The sequence below is a fragment of the Cyphellophora attinorum genome (assembly GCF_001299255.1).
Source record: "Cyphellophora attinorum strain CBS 131958 chromosome Unknown Contig14, whole genome shotgun sequence".
NCBI classification, from domain to species: domain Eukaryota; kingdom Fungi; phylum Ascomycota; class Eurotiomycetes; order Chaetothyriales; family Cyphellophoraceae; genus Cyphellophora; species Cyphellophora attinorum.
Genome location: NW_017253242.1, coordinates 724,340 through 742,201, shown reverse-complemented (window position 1 = coordinate 742,201; position 17,862 = coordinate 724,340). Strand labels below are relative to the sequence as shown.

The window sequence follows — 17,862 nt, the reverse complement described above, 5'->3', positions numbered from 1 at the left end:
TATGTAACGACCGGCTCGAACGTATGCATTCGATGCCTCCCGGACGTTCGCGAACACCGAATAAGCCGGCAGAGAGAAAGGGACATGAGACCATCAATTCACAACATCACAGCGGAAATCATTTCCATCTTAACTTTACCACAACGTTCGTCTCGCGCGGAGGCATGACGTTCTCCCGACCACAACAGTTGCAATGTGACACATAGTATTGCCCATTCGTAGGGTTTGAGATGGCGTCTTCATTGCTCCCTCCAATTGTTGGAAGAGCTGTGAGAGTGTTTGACACATAGTATTCCCCATGGAAGAGCTTATGATGGCGTCTTCAACACTCTGCGGAGTTCAGGCAGATGGTCAAGTTGAGATCTCTGTACAGAGGAGATGTCTTTGAGGGGTTAACTCAGCGTCGTCTCTGTTGACTGATGTGCAGTCGTTATATGCAGTACTGATCAGCTGACAGGCCGTTGTGCCCAATCGCGTTTTTGCTTCCACTTCCTGTCTCGTTTGCAAAGTCGACAATACCCGAGCACGATCACGTCCCGGTCAGAGCCAGTCTGTATACAAACTGCAGTCTACGTGGTGAGATTTCAGAGCGAGTGTTGGCTGGAACAGGGTCCCGTTGTAGGACTATCGGCGGCAGAGCAGTGCCTTTTGACGGGTCCTACGATGGCGAACGCATACGAGGGAGACTGCTAGCATACGTTCATTGAACGGCACCAGTTCGGAATTTTCGAGGACCGTTTTCCACCATGCGTGACCTTGAAGCAGCGGCAGACCTCTCCGACGCCACCGCCCATCATGTAGAGCTCGCCCACGTCAAAGACGCTGCCCAACAACACACCCTTAGCATCCGTCAATGCCTACGCTACTTCTCACCACAATGGTTCACCGTCACTATGGGCAGCGGCATCACTTCCCTGCTGCTCTACGAGTTCCCCTACCAAGCTCGATGGCTTTACTGGCTCAGCGTTGCGGTATTCGCTCTCCACCTCGGCCTCTGCTTGTTGTTCGCTACCCTCACGATCATCCGCTTTGTGCTATGGCCGGACTTGTTTGGAGCTACGCTAAAGCACCCGGTCGAGAGTAATTTTGCTGGGGCGTTTGTTGTGAGCTTGTTGGGAGCGGCGAATATGGTCGCGCTGGTCTGTGCGAGTGCTTGGGGGAGTTGGGCTGCAGATTTGGGGTGGGCTGTGTGGATTGTAGCGAGTGTTATGGCGGGTTTGGTGGCTATTGGTGTTCCTTGGATGCATGTCGAGAGCTGTGTTCGAAGGTACTCTGCAAGCTACTCTGATGCAGGAGCTTCGATGGACTCGGTTCGTGAACACCCAATGAAGGCGATCGAAGGCATGACAGCAGTCCATCTACTGGCCCCAATCAGCACTATCGTCGCTGGCGCCACTGCAGCTACGGCAGCCTCAGCGGTAGCCGAGCCAGAGCGGGTCGCGGCTACGATCACTGTAGGATACGTTCTCTTGGGTCTTGGGTTGACCATCGCGCTCATAATGATGATCGTCCTCCTCTTTCGTACGATCATGTACGGCCTGCCGAGCCATGACTTGATTATGACGGGGTTTATTACGGTCGGCCCACCGAACATGGGCGCGGCAGCGTTCGTCTTGCTGGGAGAGTCGGCGAGGCAGGTGAATGTGGGCTGGCTTGGTGATGGCCAGACAGTGCGCATGATCGGTGTTCTGGTTGCTTTGCTGCTCTGGGGATTCGGATTGCTGTGCTTATGGTTCGCTGTTGGTGGAGTGGTTTATCATGTTCGAATCCCGCTCGAGATGAGGCGCCCTCCCGTCACCATGTGGAACAGCAGCACGATCTGTGCAGGAAACAATATACCTGCGATCAAAGTCACTCCAGCGGCACGGATCCAATTCAATCTCTCATGGTGGTCTCTTGTCTTCCCGCTCGGCACTTTCGCGCTCTCGACCTCTCACCTCGCTGCGGCCCTGCCCAGCGCATTTTTTCGTGTCTTTGGCGCGTTACTGTCGGCTCTGGTCGCTGTGTTATTCGTTGTGCTTTTGGCTCTGACGACATGGGACCTTGTGAGTAGGAGCAGTAGAGGGAGAAATGTGCTGCGGAGTCTGGCTGCGGAACAGCTGGATCGGCGGGAAGGGAGAGCCCAGAGGGAAATGAAGGAAGGTGGCCAGAGCGAAGGGGTCGAGCTCGAGGGAGGAAAGATGCGGAATAATGCAAGATCTGGATCAGAAATTCATATCGAAGCGGGACGTCCGAAGAGGAGATCGCAGCAGCGAGCCGAACCTGCCCGCCATTGCGGGTGTAGAAACTCACCATACCACCGTAAGAATGCTGTCGATAGAGCGGGCGCCGAGGGAGTACAGGACGAAGAAAAGCACGGGTCAGAGACATTAAGCGGGAGTGAAGGTACGACTGACAGTGTCGATACTATCACTTCGACGCGTGCTGCATGGATCGCGCAGCCCCGGACGTTGGACAAATAACGCCTTAGTTACGACCGATTCATGATTGTAATTGCAAGCAGTGATGAAGATGCTGAGTTGTTGTGTACATAGAATCCACGCAAAGGCCTCAGTCTTAAGCTGGATGGCACCACGTCTAATGCCAGGCTGAGCATACGGCATCGTGACAAATTTGGAGAATCGAGGTGACTATTCAGGTTTTATTGAAGCGTGCAGGGTGTGAATGAATATTGTTTGCTGTGTGGTAGGCGTCGAGGAGTGCAGGGGCGGTGGCGGAGTCGATCTGCCTCGTTAGCGGCTGCCTTGTCGCCTATCTTGCGGCCCACATGCCCGAGCTCGCCTATTCGTTTGGGGAAGGAACTTTGGGGAGCTAACGCACCTCCTGCTTCGATGTGTTGTCAAGCTGATCGCGGCTTTCCATCACTGTCATTTGGAATTGGGCAGGATGTGAAACTGCCGTGTTCGCAGCAGGCAGATTTCTTGCCACCCCAAAAATCCTCTCTACGAGCACCGCGCATCTGTGATTTCTGCAACAACCATGTTCCTGTCTGTTTCGTTTCCCAATCCCTACCCGCACTCTACGCTCTTTCTTCCATCTTCAGCGAGATATGCCACAGCTCCGCTGGATACTCGATATTTTCCCTCCATGATCGCCAACTCAGCTGAAACGATTCGTTTCATCGCGATGTGTGCATGGAGGGACATAGTAGGAATCAACCGTTCGCCCTACCATGACCGGCGTCTCGAGGCTGATGAGATTCGCTTGCTCAATGTCCAGCTCATCAATGACAACCTGGAACTCAGTACTGTGCGGCACAGTCTCACAGATTGTCCAGAATACCATGCCGTATCCTACGTCTGGGGAACAGCTCGCGCGTCCGTCCACGTGTCATGCAATCGCAACCCTCTGTCTATCACGCCTACAGCTTACGAGATGCTTCAACACCTCTGCCGGGGTATGAATGTTGTACGGCGGCTGCCTTTGTGGATCGATGCCATCTGCATCAATCAAGACGATCCCGATGAGAAGAAGCTCGCTGTACCGTTGATGCACCAAGTGTTCTCCCAAGCCCGGGACGTTTTCATCTGGTTGGGACCTGCAATACCTCAGACGGAAGCGTTCATGCACAAGTTTGGGTCGGTATTCGAGCTGGCGGAGGAGCACGATTTCGCAAAAGCGGTCGAAGACGATGAGGGTTGGCCTTCCGACAATGATCACTTCTGGGCTGGACTGTTTCACATACTCAATCACGACTGGTTCAGACGACTGTGGACATTTCAAGAAGTCATTCTTGCGCGCAAGAGCATCACCGTCTGCGGAACCTCGTGGGTGGATCTAGATAACCTGGTGAAGTTCGTTGTCCAGGAGCGATTCCGGGGAAAATTTGCTTTACCTTTCAGTGCACTGATGTTCCCGGCAATCCTCGGAAGAGTAATCTCGCGTGGGGCGCTTGCAATACGATTGATCGTCATCGGAACCGCTCGCGGACGAAAGATTTGGGTGTGTCGGCGACAAGACTTCCGGCCTTGCTTTTTGACTTGCGTGCTCGCAGCGTCAAGGAGGCAGTAGACCGAGTGTGGGCAATCTCTGGTCTATTTAATGAGGATCTCCAGAAGCAGCTGGCTCCCCTAGTTGACTACAGCGCTTCAGGTCGTAAGGACTACTGGCGGACTCACGTCCGCTTTATGCAGACCCTTCTCGTGGAGACTCAGTCGCTAGGTATGTTATGTATACCTCCAACGATCGAAACGAAAGCCCCAGCTATGCCTTCTTGGTGTCCGAATCTCTCAGGGAAACCGGCGTGTTATATGTACCTCGACGCGCTTTGGGATCGAGCTGTGAGCCCTCGGCTTGCTGCCAACCTTCCGGGCATGGACAGCGATGACGACGCGTGCTCACGAAGGAGACGTGATATCAAGTATCATCCTCGAAAGCACATCACGACTGACGACAAAGGTGGCCTGCATGTGCGCGGTTTCGTTGTGGAAACCATATCTGAAGTGGTCGAAGATGAACGACTGTTCGGTGCTACTAAGTACATGGACGATCTGGGTTGGGAGGCATACAGTCTTGACAATCCTACACATATCGCAGCCCTGGAATGGTACTCCAGAGGCCTCCGGCTTGCCCGTCGTGTTCTTCATGGGTCAGACGAGGGAGCAGCTGGGATTCCCCGAGAGTACCTCATGGCTTTCTTCGTCAATCACCGTCTCAGAGACGAGGCAGAGCTTGCGTATCGCGATGCACTGACTGTCGTGCAGACCGGAGACTTAGATCATATTCTCAGCCTTAGGGAGACCTCTAGGTATGAGCTTGCAAGACGATGTATGACGCAACGGAAAGCCATGTGCGGGCACGCCTTCTTCAGCACCAAAGGTGGTCGTTTCGGTATTGCGCACCCTGGGGTGAAGCCTGGCGATCAAGTCTGCGTCTTCTATGGGGCCGAGCCGTTGCACATTCTGCGCAGGCCTGCACCGCAGCAGACTGACAACGCCAACGCGGCCCATGACAGTACTGCTGCTGCCGCTCAGTTCATTGGCAGTGCGTTCATTCCGCATCTCATGGAGCAGCAGCTGTCGGACACCGCTCGTCTAGGACCCGATGAGATCTTTCTCATGAGATGACGAGCGAAGAGCACGCAGTCGGACAAATAGCTGAGACACAGTACACGAGTAGCAGGAGAGTTGTCATGCGGAATCTGGTAATGGGATTGTAGTTCCTCGACAAGTGCTCGGTCATCCACAGAGCCCTCCGAGGGCAGGCGCCTCGGTAATGCGCAAAGTTGTTGATCCGCCTGCCTCCATCTATACAGTCCAAACCACAACCCGTCCATCAACACCACTCGTGCTGAACCTCTTCACCTGACCACCACTACCCACATCATACGCCCTGATTGTGTTGATGGTATTCTGATGGGTCGTGTTCAGCTGCGTATCGTTCTTGTTGCTCTTTCCCTTCAGATCCATCTGCTTGAACATCTGCAGCGCTGACTCTTCCTTCGCGATCCCCGGACCTCGCTGCTGCTCGACAGTGCCACTAATCTGCCATCCAGATTCGTCGCCACGGAACTTGAATGCCTCGCAGTCGTATCCTGCTGCGATGATCTCCGTTTCCGAGGACCAGATCAGCGAAGCGAACGGCAAGAGCTGCGTACTGATATTGATCATAGCCTGCGGCGGAGCTTCCGGACCAGCCGGACTCGGATACACGACCGTAATACTGCTGTCATGACTGGAGAAGGCGATTGCATTACCGCTCGGCGAAAAGCATACGCTGTGCACCCATCCGGCAGCATCATTGAGGTACTCCCCACACACAGTATTGAAAGGCAACCTCTCACCCCACACACTCGCCTCAGGCCGCTCGTCTACCCCCTTGACAAACCCCGAAAACACACGCGCGTGACTGTCGGTCGATCCTGCCGCCAACAACACAGAGTTGGGATGCCACGCAAGCGAAGTAATGGTGCTGCGAATCGGCTTCTTCAGATGCTTGGAAACCCACCAGTCGTTCTCCTCCTCGAAATAGCAAACAGCGATGAGACGGGCGCCGCTGCCGACAGCGAACTTCTTCTCGTTGGGGGACCAGCGGACGAAGGTGGCGGCGCGGTTGATGCGGAGGAGGACGAGGGTAGGCTTAAAGGAGCCGTTGACTAGTTCCCAGACGTAGGCGTTGCGGTCTGCGGAACTCGTCAATACACGCTGCTGTGGTAGGGGAAGAACTGGTGAAGGATGGGAGAGTACGTACCCTGCGAACAAGTAACGATCATGCCACTGTTCGGCGCAATGTCCACACCGGTGACGGTCTTATCATGGCCCTTTAGCTCATCTTTCAGGGTGAACTTGTTGCCGGACTGAGCGTAGAGTTCGACATTGTTGTCGCGGACTACGGCTAGAGTGCGGCGGTCGGCGGAGAAGGAGTGGTCGGCGATGGGGGCGTGGAAGAGGTGGTGGATTTCGGGAGCGGCCATGTTGGTGGTTGGAGCGATAGGAGTAGCTCTCTACTATCGCAGTGCTGGGTGGAAGGAGAGAAGGTGGTGTGAGAGAAAGCGTTCCAAAGATGTCGATGGTGGGATGCCTGTTGGACAAGACGTAAGTCATACGGTAGGCAGTTCGGCAAAGACTGCAAGTACGGTCGACTAAAGCTGCGGTCTACGCAAGTTCCCTCCCCAGTTCTTGCTCCAGGGATGCCCGGTCCCTGCGATGCGCGGCTGACCTCGCCCGCGTGCAATGGCGCAGGTGGACTTCCGAATTCTGCCTTCCCAATATTGTATAATCATAGTCTGAAACCGCGACACAGTCCACTCTCTCTCGCCGAATATTCCAGCACAGACTAAGCACTGGGCACGGCACAAGTCCCGACGCCAACGCTCCCGCTCCACCACGCCGCGCGGTCTCCGAAACCCGTCGTCCTCTGATGCATCAATGACCACAATTGTCTCGGACAGCAGTGACCCGGGAGGGAGCGAACCCATTCTTACACCTTCATCATTAGCCTCTCCCAACATCCCTCCGAAGCAGAAAAGCGTCCCCGATGAAGAAGACGACTCGGGCATGGCATTGGCGAGAGGACGTTCACACACTCCCTTATTAGCACACGACGACAAGCACGAATACAGAGGACGACGCACATCTCCCGCCTTTCCACGCAGCATGGAGTCCTCCTTCCACACCACGCGCACGGCACGTTCCGTACAAACGCTGAGGAGCGTAAGCCCAACATACGCCCAACCAGAGAACCTTACACGGCGGAAGTACTACTACGCCGGCTTCTTCCTCGTGGTCTCGCTTATCTCTTTCGTCGTCCAGACCGAGACAGCTGTCTACATCCAACACGAGCTACATTGGGACAAGGCGTACTGTATGCTATGGCTAACTCACGGCTCGTGGATATTCCTGTGGCCGACACAATTCATCATCCTGCGCATTCAAAAACGGAAGATTACATTCGACAACTTCTGGCGACGGCATATTGAGATTCTGCGGACGACGGCTCAGATGGTGCAGTCGCAGTCTCTACATCCGTCACCCACCACAACACCTACCAATCCTTGGATCTACATGGCCAAAGCGACCGCCTTCATCACCACCTTCCTGACTGTTGCTGGCGGAAGCTGGTACGTCGCAGTCAACCTTACATCTCCTTCCGATTTGACCGCCATCTACAACTGCTCCGCCTTCTTCGCATACGTCTTCTCGATCCTCTTGCTACACGACAAGCTGCGACTGGACAAGATGATCTCCGTGTTCCTCGCCATCATCGGAGTACTTGTGGTGGCATACGGGGATGCAGAGGAGCCAAAACATGGCAGCCACTCCGGTGGCGCGACAAACCCGAATCAGGATCCAGGAGACCTGCCACACTCCAAGCTCTTCGGGAATCTTATCATTGGAATCGGCAGCGTCATGTACGGTCTCTACGAAGTGCTCTACAAGAAATACGCGTGTCCGCCCGACGGCGTCAGTCCAAATCGCGGCATGATGTTCGCCAATACGTTCGGAAGTATGGTTGGCCTCTTCACTCTCAGTGTGCTGTGGATACCGCTTCCGTTCCTACATTTCACTGGCATCGAGCCATTTGAGCTTCCTCGTGGGAAGACCGCCATGCTGTTGAGTGTCAGCACACTTTCCAACGCTGTCTTCTCCGGCTCGTTCCTCATCCTAATGTCCTTAACCTCGCCAGTCCTTTCGTCCGTGGCGGCACTGCTTACTATCTTCCTCGTTGCGGTCACAGATTGGCTGATCACCGGAAAGCCACTATCAGGGGCTGCCATTTTAGGAGGCGGACTGATCATCGTGGCATTCATCATGTTGAGCTGGGCGACGTATCGGGAGATGAGTGAGGAGGCGGACAAGCGGGCTAAAGAGGATGAGGGGAAGTACATTGATGAAGAGGAGGAGCTAATGGGCGGTGCAGGAGTGAGAGATGGGGATGAAGATGAGCTGGGGAGAGGGAGGCGGCGAAGTGATGACAGCTAGGAGCATGTCGCCTTCGAGATGGCGACTTTGGGTGTTGATCCTGGATCTGTATAAAAGCTGAATAGAATTGCTTGCTTCTTCAGTGCTGTGTGCACTGTTTCCAATTTAAAAGTCACGATCGATTCACGTGATCAGCAAAAGAAGCGCGGCGCCGCCGCCCCATCGAACCCCTGCTCAAGGCCTAGAATTGGTATGATTTCGTTATCTTTGGGTGGGGATTTTGCGGCGAACTCGACCGGGGTTTCGGGCCTTGGACTCGAACTTCGAACTTCGCTATCTTACTCTTGCTCACCTCACTTCGTCTTTACTCTACACTCACAACAGCCTCTGCTCAACGCCGTATACCTTCCACAGTCGTCTTAACGCTAGGAAATACCTCTCGACGACATCCACTTCGCTGCCGCATCCGCGCAAAGCCTCAGTCGATCTATCCGACCCCCACAGCGAGCATGCGCACGAACCACTCGACATCCGCGCCTCGGTAGCCCAGCCTTCGCCCACGCACACCACCACAACCATGTCCGCGAGCGCCCCCTCCGCCAACAGCCTCCCAGTACGCACCCAACGCTCCGTCTCGATTCTCTCCCCCACCGACGCAAAACAATGGACACCCCAATCCTCCTCATCCTCCTCGCACTCCCCAACCAGCGGCTCTCTGCACCCTTCCGAACAGCCCACCTCGTCGGGCATATCCAACATGAAGAATCTACGCACCCGCGTCGTCGACTCCTTCCGGCGGGACCCCACTGCGAGCTTGACGCGGAACACGAGTGTCGGACACTCGACGCATAATGGTGACTCGAGGAGGGGGAGTCGGAAGGGCAGTGGAGAGAGCGGTGGTGATAAGGGTGATGGTGGGGATGAGGAGAGTGGGCCGATGCATCTTCCTAAGGCGTATGATGTCGAGCAGGCGACGGAGGCGACTGCGGCGAGTCCGTTGTTGAGGCAGTTGAAGGGAAGGCATTTGCAGAGTATGTTCTCTCAGGCTTTTGCGGTCCATCTCTCCGTTACTTTGTTATGGAGCGAGATCTTATCTTCATGCTCATACTGACTCTGCGGCAACAGTGATAGCAATAGGCGGTTCCATCGGCACGGGCCTCTTCGTTGGCTCAGGCAAAGCGCTTGCGCATGGTGGGCCGGCGTCGCTGGTGATTGCGTTTAGTCTGATTGGTATCATGATGTACTGCACAATGCAGGCGTTAGGAGAGATGGCGGTGTTGTTCCCTGTTGCGGGCAGCTTCTCGGCTTATTCGAGCAGATGTGAGTACTACTTTTTTTATCCTTTTGGTACAATCGTGGTGCGTTCGTGGGCGAGCCCAGGATGCGCGTGGCAGAGGGCGGTAGCAGATTTACACAATCTGGCTTCATTGCTACGGATAGTGGGTAATGTTACGGCTATTTGAAGGTCCGAGTTGTTGTTGTTGCGGTCAGAAAAATCCGTGTCTGTGCGTCTACGGCACCTTGCAGTTTTCTGCCGCACAGCACAGACCTTCCATCCACATGTCTCGGAACGGATACCTGCATCACACCCCATCCCACTGCAGCCCTCCGCCGTCACACCGCTTCGTCACCACTCCTCCCTCCTGAACCCTCTACTGACCATGTTCTGCAGTCCTCGACCCAGCCTGGGGCTTCGCCATGGGCTGGAACTACGCCATGCAATGGCTGGTCGTCTTCCCCCTCGAACTCGTCGCCGCCTCCATTACCGTCGACTACTGGGTCCACAGCACCTCCCTCAACGCCGCCTGGATCACAATCTTCTGGTCGTTGATCGTCACCATCAACTTCTTCGGCGTCAAGGGCTACGGTGAAGCCGAATTCGTCTTCTCCATCGTCAAAGTTACCGCTGTCATCGGCTACATCATCCTGGGCGTGATTATGAACATCGGCGGCGGACCAGAGGGAAGCTACATCGGCTTCTCAGTCTGGGACCGCGACGGGGCATTCAAGAACGGCTTCAAAGGTCTATGCTCCGTCTTCGTCACCGCCGCTTTCGCCTTCGCTGGCACCGAACTCGTCGGACTGGCGGCAGCTGAAACCGAGAACCCGCGCAAAGCCCTCCCCACCGCGATCAAACAGGTCTTCTGGCGCATCACCCTCTTCTACATCGTCAGCTTATTCCTCGTCGGCACGCTAGTCAGCAGCAACGACCCACGCTTGCTTTCCGCCTCGTCGAGCGCCGACGCCACCGCATCCCCATTCGTCATCTCGATCGAAAACAGCCTAATCGCCGGCCTCCCAGGAGTAATGAACTGCGTCATCATGATCGCCGTCCTCAGCGTCGGCAACTCTGCCGTCTACGGCTCCTCACGCACCCTCGCTGCCCTCGCCGAACAGCGCCAAGCACCCCACATATTCGCATACATCGACCGCAAAGGCCGACCCATCGTTTCCATCCTCCTCGCTAGCTGTCTGGGCTGGCTGGGTTACTTCGCGAGCTCACGCTTCCAGCAGACTGCGTTCGACTGGATGCTGGCTATCTCCGGACTGAGCTCGATCTTCACTTGGGGGTCCATATGTGCGGCACACATCCGCTTTCGTGCCGCGTGGAAAGTGCAGGGCCATACGCTTGATGAGTTGGCGTTTATCTCGCCGATTGGCGTTGCGGGGTCGTATGTCGGGTTGATAACTAATATCTTGATTTTGATAGCGCAGTTCTGGACTGGGTTTGCGCCGGTGGACTATGAGGAGAAGTCGACGAGTGAGAGGATCGAGGGGTTCTTTCAGGATTATTTGGCTGCGCCGGTCGTGGTGGTGTGCTATATTGGGTATAAAGTGGTGTACAGGACGAAGGTGTTGAGTGTGAGGGATATCAATCTGTATACGGGGAAGCGGGAGATGAATGTGCGGGGGTTGTTGGCGGAGGAGAGGGTTGAGAGGAGGGGGTGGCCGAGGTGGAAGAGGATGTATAAGTTCTTTTGCTAGTCACGGTCCACACAAGGCTTGAGCAGGAGTTCGCGTGTGGAGCTTGTGGGTGTATGCGGAAGGTTCATTTGCTGCGTTCGGAGCGATATGTGTGGTTCTTTGCGATGTTGATGGTTGATCTGAAGATTCAACGGGTCCGGAGCGACATCCGGAGCCTTTGGTCTGAACACAGCGACTCTGGACATATAAGACCTATCCAAGAGATCTATCTATACGTCACCCACCCACGTCGCCATACACTCCATAAGCGTAGATGCGATCCACCTCAAGATTTAGTCAAGTCATACTGAGAATGGTTATGCTTAGATGTATCAAATATCAAAGAAGACTGCCTCACCTGGTAGCAGCGAATACTACCACGGCATGGCAAGTGGAGTGGGTGGTGTTCCTCGCTGTTCGGGCGAGGAAAAAAGAAGACGAGGGCGAAGCAGGTATTCATAGGCCGAGCGACAAACTGGAAATCCGATACAAACCGAAATGATCACTTCACCAGGTACTTCACTTCGATGAGGAGGTATTCACAGTGGCTTGCCTGACTCAGGGCCGGCTGTTGCCTGGTGTTGACCGGTTCACGACTCGCTTCACTGATGGAACAGATACTGATAGAACCTTCAAAGAAGTCTCAATGCATGCTGGTTCGGAGCCCATGGTTACACTACCTAAGGGCCGCTCTACTCAGCATTGTCCTATGGTTCCGGCTCTGCTTTCTGTCTGCCCGCAAGCTTCTGCCATCATCTACACTTGACGATAGCGCCCTTGTACGAATGCCGTCTACGAGCCCTGGACATCGATGAGAATCTTGACGTGTTTATCCTTCTCGTTGATCAACCTGCATGCTCACCATATGTCAGCCGGCCGTTAAGCCACTCACGCCATCCTAGGACGACTAGTCTCCACACAGAGTCGCCTCATGTTGCCAACGGCAAGGTAGAGACAAGAGCCAGAAAGTCTCGAAAGTGGAAGGGAGGAAGAGCACTTACGCATTATACCCATCCTCAACAACCCGATCAACCCTGATCTTACTCGTGATCATCTTCGTAGGCTGTAATTTCCCATCGCCCAGAGCTTTGACGACGCCAGCGAAGTCCTTCTGGAGGTAGCCGAGCACTGCGCAGTAGCATATTTGTCAGCTCCCTTCCAAAGAATGTGCAACCTAACGTGTAGACGCGGGCTCAAGGCAGGGGTGTCTACGCCCATAAGCCCGCCTGAAGACGCGTGCTGAACTCACCAGCCTTATAACTCTTCTCCCCAAACACAAACCAATTCGGCTGCACCGGCACCTCTTTCTCCCAGATCGCAACATTCACCACCGTCCCCCGCACCCTCACCGCCGCAACCTCACTCTTGATACTCGCAGCCACACCCGCACAGTCCAACGCAACATCCACTCCCTTCCCACCCGTAATCTCCTTCGCCTTGCCCGCCACATCCTCCTTCGTCGGATCAACAATATGCGTCGCGCCAAAATGCTTCGCGAATGCTTTGCGCTCAGCCGCCACTTCCGCCACAATAATCGTCTCGGCGCCACGGGCCTTCAGGCATTGGATCACACTCAGCCCGATCGGTCCCGCGCCTAGCACCAACGCTGCGTCACCCTTCCGCAGTTCGTACTGATCGACTGCATGCCACGCGACCGCCAACGGCTCGACGAGCGCGCCAACATCCAAATCGACATTGCTGGGCAGCTTGAAAGCGAACTGTGAATCAATGCACACGAAATCGCTAACACCACCACCGCCACCACTGAGCCCAACAAACCCGCCAGACGAGCAGATGTTGATAGCAGATTGGTCGCACGCGTCACACCCCGCATGCTTCCCCTGACTCCAGCAGCAGAGTGTCGGTTGAACAGCGACTTTGTCGCCTACCTTCCACCCATCCTTAACCTCAGAGCCGACTTCAGTGATCGTCCCGGAGAACTCGTGTCCGACGCCGACAGGGGCTTTCTCGCCGGTCAATGGATGAGGGGTGTCGATGGGCACAAAGGTTGCGGTACTGTATTCGTGCAAATCGGTGCCGCAGATGCCGACGAAGGCGGGCTTGATCTTGAGCTGGTGCGGTTGGCATTTGGGTTCGGGGACGTCGGTGTCGACGCGCAGGTCGCCTGGGGCGTGGTAGCGGAGGGCTCTCATTCTGGTCGTAGTCGGGGATGTTGGGCGAGGTCAACAGTTGTTACCGATATACAATTGCTAGTCGTGGATAGCTGTCGGACGTGATGCCGATGACGTTGAGATCTGGATGTCGTAGTTGGGAATTGACAACGTGCCTTTCGACGATGATGCTTTTGATGCAACGATTCAGGGGGGAACGAGTGCAAGCAATGACGATACTTACCTTGCGAGAGAGAAAGACACTTGACCTACCTGCTTAAAGCATGTTCATGACGTGCAGCTTCCGCCGGTCATCGCAACGGCCAAATGGAGGAGGTCTTACCAACCGGAGCTCGATTGCTCTGAGTAGGTGTGAACAAACTTTGCGGGGAGATGGAGGGACACGTTTTCGACAGGGGAGAAAGGATGGAAGCTACGAGGGGCGCGCGGTCGTGTTTCCGCTCCAACGTTCCATCAGCAACTGCGTGGCTGTACACGGTCGTGATATCTGCGGGCAGACGGTATGCGTCTGTTGTTGACACCGAGTCCGCCATGGTATTGTGTAGACAGAAGCTCGATGAGTTCCTGGATCGGAAGATGGCTTGTAAGTCGCAGCCAATCACATTGCCCGTATTTGGCAGCTTAATGTGACCGGGAATCGAATCGCTCCTTCGACCAACTTCGAGCAGTCAACGTGCTTTGCGTTAGCAGCTAAATATTTCTGCATTATCTTTCAGCTGTTGCAGGCCTGGAGCTGCGAGTTAGGCTCGTCTCTCATTGCGACTTTCGATTTGCTCGGTCGTTCTGGTGCACTGGAGAGGCGGTCGGGTCGTCGAGGCCTTCGTTGACGTGTTCTTGTCTCCAATACTCATTGCCTCTTGATCAACACAGCACATCAACCCAAGCCGATGGGTGCGACCGTAAAATCAGAGAGCTTACTGACAAATCGAAGAACGACGAGGAGTACATGTAGCCTCTGTGATACAGCCTTTGTCTTCAAGATGAAGTATCGCCCCATCTCATAGCAGTAGGTGCTAAGCAGACATGGCACCATCGCGGCCATTTCGCAAGCTTGTGACGAAAGACACAAAGAAGTCGAGGCAATGGCAGCTACTTATAATCATGGTATATAGCAACTACCCGACGCGAGCCGAACTCGATAACTTCACTGGTTCCAGGAGGCATTGACTGTGCGTTGCATGATGCAACGTCGGCTGTTGCCTGCTGCCTGCCCCGATCTGGTTGAAGTGCCGCTGCCACTTCAATTGCACTTAAGTGGCAGGTCAAGCAAGAGCGAGCAACCATTGACCTTTATTCGGCAAATATGACATCCATGTGGACACATTTACTTCGTCCTCAGTTCCAGCTTACAAAGCGAACACAGCACCAACGGCGACTACACAAGCCATGACTCTTGCCGCGACGCGGACCTGGCCAGCAGACGACCCAGCAGTGGCGCTCGAACTCGCGCTGCCAGAAGTCGAGCTTGGAGAGCCTGACTCTGACGCCGTCTCCGAACCATCGCCGCCAGCGCCGATCCCAAGCGCCTCAAATACAGGCTCCCACGGATTCGTCTCCGTATACTCTCCCGCGACCATACAAGTACCCGGCGTTGTGTCCGGCATCTTGTTTCTCCAGCCCAAACTATTGCTCGGACCGTTCGTGGCATACTCTCCACTGACCTCGACTTTACCACTCACAGCATCCGTCCCCATCACAGTCCTCTCCCAAATCTTGCTCACCGTCTCAGGCGCATAAGCGCTGACACTATGGCCCGCATTCATCACCCTGGTGAAACTGAACTTTCCAAATTGCTTCACCAAAGCTTTGAGACCGCTCTGACCCTGCATCTCTTCGTACCCGGCTTCGACAAATCCTTGCTTCCCGTCCCACTCCGCTGCCAGCGCAGTCATCGCTCCACCCTGCCATGGACATCTGTAGTCGCGATCGCCGAACACGAAAGCTACCTTGACGCCATCCTGCAACAAGTATTCAATGTTCGGCAGGCCGTTTTGACGGATCGTGTCTCCGGAAGTGGCATTCACAGGTAACGTCTGTGTGAGGCCGAAGTTGGAGCTGACGATCGAGGAGACGTAAGTGAAATTCAAAGGTACGCCGAGAAGGAGCTGCGTGGTGGCGTTGTTAAGGTAGGTCTCGACGGGGAGATAGTGATCGCAGGGTGGGAAGGGAACAGCGGATTCAGCTGTGTCGAAGGCCCATCGCTGTGGAGGATGTCAGCATAGATACTGTTATTTGTGGGAATGGAGAGATATTTACCTCATTCAAAGCAGGAAAAGCACCAATGATCGTCTCCTGGCACAATCCGAAAGCCTTCATACAGGCTTCGTTGACGGTTGCGTTGTTGCTCTCGAATGTGGGATCACCTTCCAGACCGACAGCGCGACATGCTTCAATGGCGTCTCGACAGCCGCCTTCCATCGTGAAGTTGGTCAGCGCTGCCTCGTATTCGGCATCAGTGGCATATTCGACGTCGTACGTGTTGTTGTGTGCGTATTCGGCATAGCCCAGGATGCCAGTGAGCTGATCAACGCAGCCGTTTGTGATGCCGATAGAGTCGACTCGGTGTTGTTTCAGTGGATGACCGTCGTCGAGCTCCTTCAGGTTCTTGACAGTTTGGGCGGCGAATTCAGGCACATAGTATCCGCCCCAGCTGTTGCCGATGATGTTGATGTCCTTCGATGTCGTGTCGTAGGCCGGGAATGAGGGCAGCAGATGGTCGATGACATGCCACAAAGCACGACTGGCCTGGACCGTATTCTTGACAGTGAGGTTGAACGACTGATCTGGAAAAGTCCCATACCCAGCGACGAGGTTGGACGGCGGTGGCGGAGATGCGGCATCGAAGTCCTCTAGAGGTGCTACAGCGCCTCCAGTCTCGGTCAACTCGTAGGTACCGTTGATCAGCTTGCTGTAGGAGAAGCCGGCATCGAGAGGTTGGTCAAGGTAGAGCATATTGAGGTAGTTGTTGAAAGACCAGGGATTGTCAATCGTGTCCGTTCCATCGGGATTGACGTAGCATGGACCATTCTCGCTGGAAAGAGCGGAGTATGTAGAGGCCTCCCCAGGACCACCGGCGAGGTATATACCCAACGGCGCATTTGACGCGTCTTTGCGCGATTCGAAGTACAGAAAGAAGGTATTAATGTCGAAGTCTCCAGCATCAGGAGCGGAGCCAGCCGGGATGTGAACGTAGCCACTATACGCCTTGACTCCGGTAGTATGCTCGCATACTGCGGTCTGCGGATGAAGTTAATTGTTGGACATGAATTAGGAAGAAGTCGACTGTACCTGTTTGAAGGATATCGATGAGCCACTGCCGACCACGGACTCCAGGGCAGTCAGGTCAGTAGGCGTCGACGGGAACTGCGCTATAGAAAGGAACGGTAATGCTAGTGCTGCAATGAAAGCTCTGAGGGAAGGCATACTGGCGCAGAAAAAGTACGACTGTAACTGGGTTCAAGTTTAGCACACCTCCGCGAACGATCATACCATTTATACTGCTGGATCGCCACAAGCCTCCAACAATGTGACGGAGCGTTATACCAGATCGCGAGGTGATGAAGTCGCAGACCTACCACGCTGAGCCTGCGCCATGGTGTGCGCGTGAGACTCTAGTCTAGTCGCGGAAATTGCCTTGAGGCAGCACGGCAGCTTCAAAATGTCAAGACGTTGGTCACGAAAGTGCCATGAGGAGTCCTTCGGCTCTGTGCGTGGACATCGGCCAACTCAACGACATAAGAGAGCGTGCCTACGCTAGCGGCCGTTGTCCAATGGCTGGAAATAGACTGTCGTCTGGCACTAGCCGACAAGCAACGTGGTGCGAAGATGAGACTGAGCTGTCGACATGCGAAGATGGGTGATTGTCATTTGTGGTCATTCTCGAGGCCGCCCGCAGTCTCTGCAGTTGATGCAGGCACCTGGTTGTAAAGACAAGAGACCAAAGCAGCAACGTCACCCGTGCTAATCCCATCGGGCTAGAGGATTGCCAATATTTTAGTATCTTACGAGCTCGTCGCCCCCACCTTTGCCGACGCCCAACCTGCATCGATATGGACGTCAAGCCGCAAATCCTTGACTCCATCGTCGTCGGCCAGCGATCTAAGCTGCTCTTCCCGTCACAATGGCGGCGCGATTGCCTCCTTGATCATGAAAGCGTGCGACTGCCCACCATGCGTGTGATACTAATGCAATTTCCCTTTTCTTTGAAGCTCTTGCCAACTCCGTGATTCAGTCCTCTATCGAGCCGAATCAAGTCGTATCCACAGAGACCCTGTGTCTGTGTCCGTTGTCGGGCTAGTATCACACGAGCAGCAGTAAGCTAGATCCCATCCAGAGCCAGCCGCCGCCGCAGTCCTGGACGGAGACGCAGAGTATGCCACCGAAATCGAACGTGCCGATCAGAATTG

At 54.8% G+C, this 17,862-nt stretch overlaps 6 protein-coding genes across 6 annotated transcripts; 3 read left to right on the top strand and 3 right to left on the bottom strand.

The window, feature by feature from the left end:
- Positions 1-746: 746 nt before the first annotated feature.
- AB675_3539 (Sulfite efflux pump SSU1) lies at positions 747-5,066 on the top strand (the record flags this gene model as incomplete). Its single annotated transcript, XM_018143598.1, has 3 exons — positions 747-2,045; positions 3,220-3,794; positions 3,995-5,066. The coding sequence occupies 3 exons, from the start codon at positions 747-749 to the stop codon at positions 5,064-5,066; spliced, it is 2,946 nt and encodes a 981-aa protein (XP_017999594.1).
- A 180-nt stretch (positions 5,067-5,246) lies between these two features.
- AB675_3538 (Actin-related protein 2/3 complex subunit 1) lies at positions 5,247-6,412 on the bottom strand (the record flags this gene model as incomplete). The annotated part of the gene is made up of 2 exons (XM_018143597.1): positions 5,247-6,121; positions 6,190-6,412. 2 exons carry the CDS (start codon positions 6,410-6,412, stop codon positions 5,247-5,249), a joined length of 1,098 nt encoding a protein of 365 aa, XP_017999706.1.
- A 454-nt stretch (positions 6,413-6,866) lies between these two features.
- On the top strand, positions 6,867-8,420 carry AB675_3537 (putative vacuolar membrane protein; the record flags this gene model as incomplete). The annotated part of the gene is made up of 1 exon (XM_018143596.1): positions 6,867-8,420. One exon carries the CDS (start codon positions 6,867-6,869, stop codon positions 8,418-8,420), a length of 1,554 nt encoding a protein of 517 aa, XP_017999632.1.
- A 517-nt stretch (positions 8,421-8,937) lies between these two features.
- AB675_3536 (General amino-acid permease GAP1) lies at positions 8,938-11,345 on the top strand (the record flags this gene model as incomplete). The annotated part of the gene is made up of 3 exons (XM_018143595.1): positions 8,938-9,391; positions 9,486-9,680; positions 10,033-11,345. 3 exons carry the CDS (start codon positions 8,938-8,940, stop codon positions 11,343-11,345), a joined length of 1,962 nt encoding a protein of 653 aa, XP_017999586.1.
- Positions 11,346-12,116: 771 nt separating this feature from the next.
- Positions 12,117-13,477, bottom strand: AB675_3535 ((R,R)-butanediol dehydrogenase; the record flags this gene model as incomplete). Its single annotated transcript, XM_018143594.1, has 3 exons — positions 12,117-12,174; positions 12,326-12,452; positions 12,574-13,477. The coding sequence occupies 3 exons, from the start codon at positions 13,475-13,477 to the stop codon at positions 12,117-12,119; spliced, it is 1,089 nt and encodes a 362-aa protein (XP_017999552.1).
- Positions 13,478-14,802: 1,325 nt separating this feature from the next.
- On the bottom strand, positions 14,803-16,879 carry AB675_3534 (Carboxypeptidase-like protein; the record flags this gene model as incomplete). Its single annotated transcript, XM_018143593.1, has 3 exons — positions 14,803-15,657; positions 15,713-16,693; positions 16,745-16,879. 3 exons carry the CDS (start codon positions 16,877-16,879, stop codon positions 14,803-14,805), a joined length of 1,971 nt encoding a protein of 656 aa, XP_017999795.1.
- Between the last annotated feature and the right edge of the window lie 983 nt (positions 16,880-17,862).